General features: G+C 44.4%; 1 protein-coding gene across 1 annotated transcript; it reads left to right on the top strand.

Moving 5' to 3' along the window:
• The first annotated feature begins 6202 nt into the window (after nt 1–6202).
• On the top strand, nt 6203–10900 carry kcna4 (potassium voltage-gated channel, shaker-related subfamily, member 4). Its single transcript, XM_006793813.3, has 2 exons — nt 6203–6801; nt 7029–10900. Exon 2 carries the CDS (start codon nt 7687–7689, stop codon nt 9778–9780), a length of 2094 nt encoding a protein of 697 aa, XP_006793876.1. The 5' UTR covers nt 6203–6801; nt 7029–7686; the 3' UTR covers nt 9781–10900.
• The last annotated feature ends 232 nt before the right edge of the window (nt 10901–11132 follow it).

Here is an 11132-nt window from a genome sequence, read left to right as displayed (position 1 = left end):
AAAATACTGCTCAACAAAAAATTAAAGGAACACTCGGAAAGCAAATCAGATACAAATGGGGAAAAAATCATGCTGATATCCCTGCTGAGATGGACTGAGTAATGTGTTAAGAAGAAAAGAATGGCACAGGATTTGATGGAAATTACAATCATCCAGCTATAGAGGGCTGAATTCAAAGACACCCACAAAGTCAATATTAAAAATGATGCAGCAGGTTAGTCCAGTTTGCCAATATATTACAACTCAGAATGGTGCTCAGTAGTTTGTATGGTCCCCACATGCTTGTATGCATATCTAACAGCGTTGGGGGATGCTCTAATGAGATGTTGGATGGTGGAGGGATCTCCTCCCAGACGTACCAGGGGATCACTGAGTTCCTGGACCTTTTGAGGTGCAACACATACATATATAGATAGATTGTCAATTAAGCAGATATAAGGCCTGGAGTTGATTCGAGGTGTGGTGCTTGCATTTGGAAGATCTTGCTGTGAGCAGACAACATGCGGTGAAAGGAGCTCTCCATGCAGGTGAAACAAGCCATCCTTAAACTGCAAAAACTGGAAAAATCCATCAGAGAAATTGCTGCAATATTAGGAGTGACAAAATCTACAGGTAAACTGGTGAACTCAGCAACGCGTGGGGCGCTGGAGCCTATCCCAGCTGTCATAGGGCGAGAGGTGGGGTACACCCTGGACAGGTCGCCAGTCTGTCACAGGGCCAACACATAGGGACAGAAAACCATTCACACTCAATTCACTCGCACATTCACACCTAGTGGCAATTTGGAAGAATATAACCCAATATACAAAATCAAACCAAAGCACAAGAAACTCAAAATGCTGGGTCGAAATGAACCAGAACCATGACAGAAAGGACCACAAACAAACAACAACTAAAAACCCTGCAGTAAAGGGGCTGGCAGAGCATTAAAATGGAGGAAACCCCAGCATCTGGTGATGTCCATGAGTTCAAGGCTTCAGGCTGTCATTACCAGCAAACTAACTATTAGAAATGAACATTTTATTTTCAGTTCTTTGATTTGTCCAATTATTTTTGAGCCCCTGACATCAAAAGATTGTCTTAAAAATTCCTGCATTTTTCTGCAACGTTTTTGTTCAAGCCACTGAATTAAAGCTGAAAGTCTGCACATCAACTGCATCTGAGTTGTTTCATTTAAAATTCACTGCGTTAATGAACCAAAACCCAAAGAACCAAAATTAGAAAAAAAGTTGTCTGTCCAAATATTTACAGACCTAACTGTATGTTAAACCTCTTAAATTAAAGCTGAAAATCTGGGCTTGAATAATGTGTTGTTTGTTTGATTTAAAGCGCACAGTGCTGGTGTACAGAAGCAAAATTACAAAATATGCATCACTGTCCAAAAACATACCGAGATATCTATGATACAGCGCTGAGTTTTATTACATACGGACAAGCTGTAAAGGTTATCATTGCTTCCTGTACTGCATCTTAAAGTTAAGTAAGTAAAGTTGTAATTCTGCATGATGGCTTTGAAAAAAACAAATATTGATTGTGTCTCATGCATAGAGAGTTTGACATTTCCCTCGTCTTTTTATGAATTTGGAGTGCTGGATGTTTTTCACCGGCTATGCTTCGTGAGAGGCAGAAGGGTTTTTGATGAGCTCTGGCACTGGTTCAAAGTGCAACTAAACTTGTGTTTAATAAGGCACCTTGCATCCCCACTCTATCACCTCTTATTATTACTGACCTCGCAACTCCCTCTGGTGCTGACTGAGGTGGATACTCGGTGAATAAGAGCAGGGGTTGAGGGGAGCATGATGTCTCCGTGTGCGGTGGGTGAAAAGGAGCTTACATGTGGTACAGACTAGAAAAGACCTCCACTTAAGTCTTAGTTAAGTATCTGAGAAGTACAGAGAAGGAGAGAAGACTGTGAAGATGAGGGTCTTTAAAGAAGCAGTGAGTGAGATTTGCACTGTCAGCAGCATTGATTACTTCACAAGCACAAGCATACGCATTGGGTTTTACATTTCGTTTCATATTCTCTGGTATCAAAATGTAGCACAATGGCCGTATGAAAGAGTTAAGAAGGAGACTGCACAAGCAACCAAAAATATCCCAACAGGAATATTAGAAGTAGAGATTTGGGAAATACCTTAGGGGATTATTAGGATTCCTCAGAGGAATATTGTATCTGGAATAACAGGCTGTCCGTGTCCTAATTAGTGCTTTTGTTTCAGATGTATACTTTGAATCAAATGGACTGAACTCAATGGGCTATAGCTACTGATTGCTTTGTAGCCCAGCACTAGGCCTGCAGCAGTACCTGCAGAAAAACTAATTATGTGTGCAATCAAACCTGGGAGGTTTCAAAGGTGCAGTGAGTGAGACCTGAGTGCAAAATGATCCACATAAATCTGCGGCAGCAATAGGGTGAATAATCGATAACACTGACTCAACAGTTACCTCACCAGGTGCTGTGATGTCTGGTATTTAAAGTTACGCCAGTTGTTATCCCAAAAGACGTGTGTATGGACACCTTTGACCCGTTAACAGAAGGCTGACAGCACAAACAAGCTGAAAGTATTGCCAAGCAATGATGAAATTACAGAATATGATATGTTTGTGAACTGCATTTGTCCTCTACTTGTTTTGGTCAGTTGCATCCTTGAGCACACTAATCATCACATTGCCTATTGTGTGTTTCATGCACCAAATCTGTCTTCTTTTGCTTGGAGTATCATCATTTTCACAAAGTCTTACAGCCGTATGCAAATAAGAGCTAATGTGGCCACATTAATGAAAAATCCTTGTGGTATTCATTATACCCACTTGTCTGTGGTTTTCAGTACTCATTACTCAAAAAAGTAATGCATTCCTAATCGCCTAGTCAATAGTAATGCATTGTTTGACTAATTAATACCCTAACACAGTAATTTGTTAGCCTGCTTGTTGTACTGCACTCTCCATTCTTTCTGCTGCAGGCTAGTTTCGGCTGAGAAGATGATCTCTAATTACACAGTATATGAATTGTTGTACCGTCGCTTTAAAGAATATGTAACAAATTAGACAAGAAAGGTCCTGAAATATTTTGTCTTTCTGTCTTTCTTGGCAGGGGTACTGTTTACACTGTTGACACTATGTCAACACTGCTAGTGCTAGTTTCAATCAGGTTTGTGTCTGGACTTTGAGCAGCTCATTGCATCAGCTTGTTTTTGTTATTTTCCAGCCATTCTGTTGCAGATTTGCTGTTGAGATTGGGATCATTGTCCTGCTTTGGGCTGATATTGGTCAAGCTTTGGCTGTCGGATGGCTTCACATTAGAATCTAGAATACTTTAACAAACATAGTTCATAGTTGACTAGGTGACCAAATCTACTGTTGTGAACTTTAACATTTAATAATGCACAAATTTGAATGATTCAAACCAACAAAGAGCCAAAACCTGTTGTTTGTATAGAGGTGCTCACAATTGCTCATGACTGGTTAATCCAGTGCATTTGATGAGCAGCATATTGCTACTATTGACCATCTTAATTCCTATGGAAGCATTAAGGGTGTGTGTAGTTTTTCACTGGACTGCATAGACTCCTGTGAATGCGTTCTCATGACTGTATATTGACCAGACTCTGGTGATTAATGAGATACATCCCAGTTACATGCCAAGAATTTTATCCCTTGTTTTAAATCTCTTTTTTATTACTTATGACAAGCCTTACTGATGTAAACAAACTTTGAAAAAGCAATAAAAAACGTGTTTTCTGCGTAAACTTCAAAGACTCCAGCCTCATAAATCTATTTAAGAGTGAACGTGTTTGAAATTTTCTTTCTTTTAGTTTAGAAGTTAGCACTTGTTTGGCTGCACATGTAGATTTGATTCATGTCTTCCTTGATGTTTCTGTACACTGCAGTGTTTTATACTGCCCAGGATTAATTACAACTATGGCAGACAAGAACGTTGGATTATGTCACGCTGTTGAAGCTCAGTAACAAAATAACTTATTGAGACCCAGAAAAAAGTTGACCGCAAGTTGCTCTCTGATGCATCTGTTCGAAGGTGAAGGGGAGTCATGCTCGGTGCTGTCAGGAGATGAGGTAGAGGAGGGACAGACAGTATGGTTTTTAAGTTGCAAGACTTGATTTCCCTACAACAAACTGCAGTAACGGATCATCTAGTACTCTAGAGTTACATGTGAATTATCTACTCATCTACACAGGCCTTCCACGATCTCGGCAGAATGAGGCCAACAGAGCAGATGTTTTTTTTTTTTTAATGACATCTTTATGGCCACATAGGAAGGTTGACTGAAAGGTTTTGGGTTTTTTTTGGCAGATATTATGTTTCTGTTGTTAAAAATCAAATTGTTTTCTAAATTTGAGAGTGTTAACTGGGTTGAAATTGGCTCTTTTTTCTCTTTTTTTTTTAGCATGGAATATGAAACAGGTCAATGCTGGCCATAAACACCAAGACAGGTGGTTCCCTGTTTACATCAAACAGAAAATAGGCACTACCAAAACGTCAGAGCCACGCCAGCCAGAGAAAGGTGGAGCATTAACATCAAAAACATTCTTCTGCATATCCATGTTGACGGCATGACTCAGATAACATAGCATGCAAATGTACTTGTCCCTAGTTATAGTGAATTCAATAAGTCGAGACAGATTCATCAAAAGTAGGCAGTCCATCAAAGCGACAAATGATATATTAATAAATAAATTATTTTGAAAACAACAATTTGTTGTAATGTGTTTCTTTCAACCACAGTGGTTAAAAATCTCAGTATCAAAACAATTTCTTGTTTGGGCCTCAGGAGGAAGAAAAACATCAGGATCATTTCTTACTTTGAACGACTGCCTAATCTTAAAGAATCTGTCTTGACTTATTTAACTGGCTATAAATGGGACCCAGTATATCTGAGTCCTGAAGGTATCGCGCCATGAATGAACACCTATTTACTGTTCATGTAATCAGAGGGCCTCCAGGGTGTGCGCTGTGCTGTTTTCATGTTTCATATTAAAAACAGTTTCAACCCAGTTTCAGTAGGGTTCAAACTGGATTCTCAATGGCATGTCCTCCCCTGAGCGTTCACCTTCCTGCTCTGTCTGGTCCTCCTCCACCTCATCACCGGACAGCACAAAGTCTGACAGCCCTTCTGCAATTCTGAGTAAAGTCCTTTCTGCCTCAATCTTTCCTTTGCTTCTTGAAGTGTGGATATAGGTTGAAAACAGGAATGAGTAAGTCCTCCTGTCCACTACACAGAACACTGTCTGTGTAATGGGCAGTATTCACAGTTCTTTGCATTTTCCACAGTTTGTCATATTACAGCCTTATTCCGAAATGGATTCAATTCATTTCTCACTTCAAAATTCTACATGCGATACCCCATAATGACCAAATGAAAAAAGTTTGCTTGAAATTCTTGCAAATATAGTAAAAAATTATATGAGCAATGGCCATCGTTTTGAAAAGAAAGCCCACGTGGAATCTTGAAACCCTGAGATGTCTCCTTGACAGTACAGTAAGACTCAAATAGATTGCATGAATTGTGCTCGTGGAGGTCTCAGACTCGTGTCCCCCCGACAGAGGACAAGAATGAATCGCTAGGTCATAGGAGGTTAATGAACACTTTGCATTCTGTTTCGAGTGCTCTCCTAATCAAATATCAGAGGGAGGGCAGGCACAGCGAACATGAATTATTTGTTTTTGTGGCCTCTGTGAACATTTTTTTGTTGTTGTTGCATGAGCTAACCTTTTTTCCTGTGATAATATTAACAAAAATAATGTTAAACGATTGTTAGGTGACGTGAAATTGTATGAAAAGTATTTCCACTGCTTTAAATTCACACTTTTTTAAGTTACAATATATGGACGTATGTAAATAAGTGATGTATGCATTTTCTGATTTAATATGAGAAAATAAACAACAACAACAACAAAAACACCGATTAGTTTTTTAGGAAAGTTGTTGGTGACTGCAAAATGCACAGTTAAAATGTTAGGTTAATGCGTTACTTTTTTTAATGGTGGGGAGACACAAACACACCGGTTGCTACCCAGCAGTGACAATGAAGGGCAGATGAAGCTCGGGTGAGAGACTGCAGCACGGTGCGCAGTGACCGGCTGCAGCCACTGGGGGAGGACCGAGCACCGCCTGCACGAGCTGCGGTACACGAGCGACTTTCTCACTGAGACTCTCCATCATCACACAGAGACACACACACAGACACACACACACACACACAATGGGAGGGATCCAGGAGTATAGGTAGGGATACGGCGGCAGACAGACAGATGTGCGATGCTCAGACTTAAACCATGAAGCCATTCCCCCTCGCCCGTGCGAAGGTAAACTTTTACCCACCCTCGTATCTTGTCTTCGTGTGGAGCTGTCATTGATGCCAACTCGCTACGCGCACACCTGCTACTTCCTCCTCTTCTTCTCATTCTTTTTTTCTCCTCTGGAGGGGGTAACATTATTGCTCTCGGCATACCAGAAGCGATGCAGCAGAAACGGAAGCTGAAGTGGCGATAGATCCTGTTGAATTGAGACAAGACGTCGAGGCGCAGCCAAAAAAAAGTGTCCTCTCCAGAGTGCGTCAGAGCACGGATGTGTGTACTGGATGTGGATATGGTCGCTGCGTGGATACAGCGAGGGATTTTGCGGCGTTACCCTCCAAAATCATAACGGGGATTTGAGCGAGAGTGAACAACTGCATCCTCACCTAGCCTCCTTCCCCTGCTTCCTCCATCAGATTGGTTTGTGAAGAGGGGGGGCGGGGGAGGGGGGACTGAGGCGATGTCGTTTTGGCCCCCTTTCAGATGTAAGTATGGATGTTAGAATAAAGGGAGGATACTTTAATGCGTAAATTGTATTGTAACCATAAATGTCTTCCATATTCCTTTGTGTTCACTCCATAATAATAATGATGGTGATGATAATAACAATGATGTATTTTGATTGTGTATTCGATAAAACAACACACATCGATATGAAGGTTTTATTTGCCTAAACCAACTGCTGTTTCCTCCTCTCTTCTTGTTCTTGCAGCTCCTGAGAGCGTCAGATGAATAAAGTCCTTCAAATTCACCGGAGCTGTATAAAATAACGGAGATCTCTCTTCCTCTCTCTCTTTTTTAAACTCGTCCTAAAATGGCAACCATGAGTGACCAGGGAGGATCAAAAGACGCATTCGGGCGCAAGCCCGCCTCGCGGAGAAATTAACCACCTGATGGGCACCGGAGGAACCGAGGAGAGACTGTTTAGGTGTCGCTTGTTGACTTGGTGATTTACAATGCTGAGCAAATAAGGGGCGCTGCAAGTTTGACCGAGCGTCTGCGTAACAGGCTATGCCACCGGCCTTTACATCTGATCTTTTTCCTTCTTTCTTCTTCTTCTTCTTCTTTTGGATATGGTAATGATGTCATGAAAATACCGGAGGAGGGGGGGCTGTACCTAAACTGGAAGAGATGGCAATCAGTATCATGTAAGTAGGATACATGGGATTCGCTCAGCATGGACCCATTTGAGGTGTGTTTGCTATTCTGACTTTCTCGCATTCACGACTGATTGGTCGAGAGGCTTCATGCCTCATTTTGTCTCCCTGCGCGCGCTGAGCTGCAACTTTTGTCCTCTGGTCTGTGTCCACATCACAGCGCGCGAGCGCTTACTGTAAGCGTCCGCGGACCGAAGCGCTCACTGACTTAAAATGGAGTTTGCCATGGTGGGCGCGGACGGTGGGTGCAACAGCCACCTGCCTTACGGATATGCCCAGGCTCGCGCGCGGGAGAGGGAGCGCGAGAGGGAGCGCCAGGCTGCCCAAACCAGAGCGGCGGCCGCAGCGGCTGCTGCCGAAGGTGGAACGTGCACGGAGGGAGGTGGAGGAGGAGGAGGAGGTAGCTGCGGTGGCGTCGGAGGGTCCACCTCCAACACCTCCTCGAGCGCTCATCTCCTTAACAACCGCCAGCATCAGTCTCGCGCCGCCTCCTCCGCGAACGCCAACATCAGCAGCGGCGGTACCGCCTCGCGCCCCTCCCCCTCCTCCTTCACCTCCACCACCTCCACCACCTCCTCGCAACAGAACCAGCAGGAGCCCGAGCAGCAGCAGAGATTTGTCCGAGAGCGGAAAAAGCAGCGCGGCGTCGGACGCTGGAGACGGAACCGGGGCACTCTCGGTGGGGACCTGCGCCACTCCGAGCTGGCTCTGCTCGGATCCGAGGAGGACATCATGATAGAGGAGGAAGAGGCCGAAGGAGCCGAGGAAGAGGAGGAGGAGGGGGAGGGGGGCGGGGGCGACCGGGGGAGCAAAAGGTCGAGTTTTTTGTGCAACATGGATGATGAGGAGGAGACCGTGTCGATCACCGACAGGCGGCCCCAGTCCGGATACGAAAACGTTTACAGCGAGTGCGGCTGCTGCGAGAGAGTTGTCATCAACGTGTCGGGTCTGAAGTTTGAAACTCAGCTCAAGACGCTCACTCAGTTCCCGGACACGCTCCTGGGAGATCCGGATAAGAGGATCAGGTACTTCGACCCGCTGAGGAACGAATACTTCTTCGACCGGAACCGACCGAGTTTTGACGCCATTCTTTACTACTACCAGTCAGGCGGGCGCTTAAAAAGACCAGTCAACGTCCCATTTGACATATTTTCCGAGGAGGTCAAGTTTTATGAACTCGGGGAGGAGGCGATACTAAAGTTTCGGGAGGATGAGGGCTTCGTCAAAGAGGAGGAGAAACCTCTGCCGGAGGATGAGTTCAAGCGCCAGATTTGGCTGCTCTTTGAGTATCCGGAGAGCTCGAGCCCTGCCAGGGGGATCGCGGTCGTGTCCGTCCTTGTTATTGTCATTTCTATTGTGATTTTCTGCCTGGAGACGCTGCCGGAGTTCAGGGATGACAAAGAGTATCTACAGCCACGAAACAACTCCTCTCAAGCTGATCACGGATTTACTCCTTTTAACGACCCCTTTTTCGTCGTGGAAACGGTCTGCATCATCTGGTTCTCGTTTGAGATTATAGTTCGCTTCTTTGCCAGTCCGAGCAAAACTCAATTCTTTAAAAACATTATGAACTCCATAGACATTGTTTCCATTTTGCCTTATTTCATTACTCTCGGCACGGACCTGGCGCAGCATCAGGGCAACGGACAGCACGCGATGAGTTTCGCCATCCTGAGAATAATCCGCCTCGTCAGGGTGTTTCGCATCTTCAAGCTGTCCAGACACTCTAAGGGGCTGCAGATCCTGGGTCACACCCTGCGCGCCAGCATGAGGGAGCTGGCCCTCCTCATTTTCTTCCTGGTCATAGGTGTCATCCTGTTCTCCAGCGCGGTGTACTTCGCCGAGGCGGATGAACCCACTTCGCAGTTTACGAGCATCCCGGACGCGTTTTGGTGGGCTGTAGTGACCATGACCACAGTGGGTTACGGAGACATGAAGCCCATCACTGTGGGTGGGAAGATAGTGGGCTCCCTCTGCGCGATCGCGGGCGTGTTAACCATTGCGCTCCCTGTCCCGGTCATAGTGTCCAACTTCAACTACTTTTATCACAGGGAGACCGATAACGAGGACCAGTCGCCGGTGGTGGAGAGCATGCCCCCGGGCTGCCCGTACTTCCCTGACTTTCTAAGAAAATTCAAAGGCTCGCCCTCTGGCTCCTCGCTCGGTGACAAAGCGGAGTATATGGAAATGGAGGAGGGGGTGACGGAGTCGCTTTGCGGGCTGGACAAGAGCCCCAGTAAAGGAAACGGCACAGACATAAGCAGAAAAAACAGTACTAACTCAAAATCCATTCAGACTGACGTGTGATTACAATTAGAGTTTATTATTATTAATTATTTTTCCTGAAGAAGAAGAACACGCCCTATAAAGATAATTTTGAACATCACTTCTGCCCAACAGCAGGTGACCCCCTCCCGCCCTCATTTCCCCAACACAAGTTTGAAACACGCCTCACACACACACACACACACACACACACACACACACACACACACACACACATTCATGCCACTGATTGGCAGGTTGTGATGCTTCATCTCTCTCTTTCTCCTGTTTTTAACCATCGCGCACTTCTCTAACAGCAGCCTTTCCCCCAAACCATCTTCACCACACACCAGTCTGTTTGTTCATCTAAGCTGTGCGGGCTTCCAAATCTGACATCAAATTGAAATTCTAGTAAAGACAGGCTATGCATTCGCACTTTATGAGTTTCATCTGTCAATAACAGATATAGGGATGATCGTTTTTGCTGTTATGCAATAAAGTTCAAAATCTGTTTGCACTAATGTAGATTTTTTTTTTTGCGCTGGGTTTTGACAGATTTGTATTCAGAGACAGAAGCTGTAGGCCATGAAAGTGGCGCGTATTTAGTAATCCTCTGACCACTTCGCTAAAGAATGTTTGAACAACTTCCTCACAGAGAGCAGACTAAGGATATTAATAATCCCCTTTATATGCTGCCAGTAAAACTAAAGAAAAAAGAAAAAATTGGAAACGAAAATACGGATAAGTCTTTTGTAACTGTTCCAGTATTTAACATTAAAGAAAAGCTAACTGATAAGACAGCATTTAGTAAACCAGGGCTACAATTATTTCTATGACACCTACACAACTATGTTTTTCCACAACAGGCCAAAAGAAAAAAAAAAGCCTTGTATTGCTGACCCACTGCGAGAGCTAAGCACAGGAATCATCAGTTTATAAAATGGCTGGAGAAATGACTCGCCCCGGGTTTTGTATGGACATGCTTGTTGGAACCTCGGCGACAGCAGTTTTCCCCAGTTTCATTTAAACCACCTCAAAATGACAATATCCCTTTACAAGGAGGCAGATGGAAAGTTAAAGCAAAAATGACTCATCGTGGAAACTCATTGGAAGGGAGCTTGCGAGCAATTTTCTCTCCTGTCTGCTGGACTTCGTGCACAATTCCTACCCCCCCCCCCCCCCGCCTCACCCCCCCCGAGAGGACTGCGATTATCTGCGAGCTCGGAGGATCGTCATGATGTGGATGTCTTCCAAGGTATGTGGCCCACAGCTTGTGTGTGAAAATGATTTTTTTTAAAAAAACAACCTTGTAATGATCAAAACAGCGCCAGTCACATGTTTTTAATGGAAAATATATGCCACTAAACAAGGTCCCATCTCGAGAAAAACACTTT

Source organism: Neolamprologus brichardi, chromosome 1 (genome assembly GCF_056152115.1).
Source record: "Neolamprologus brichardi isolate AB-2024 chromosome 1, ASM5615211v1, whole genome shotgun sequence".
Lineage (NCBI taxonomy): Eukaryota > Metazoa > Chordata > Actinopteri > Cichliformes > Cichlidae > Neolamprologus > Neolamprologus brichardi.
This window is presented reverse-complemented; position numbering and strand designations above follow the sequence as displayed.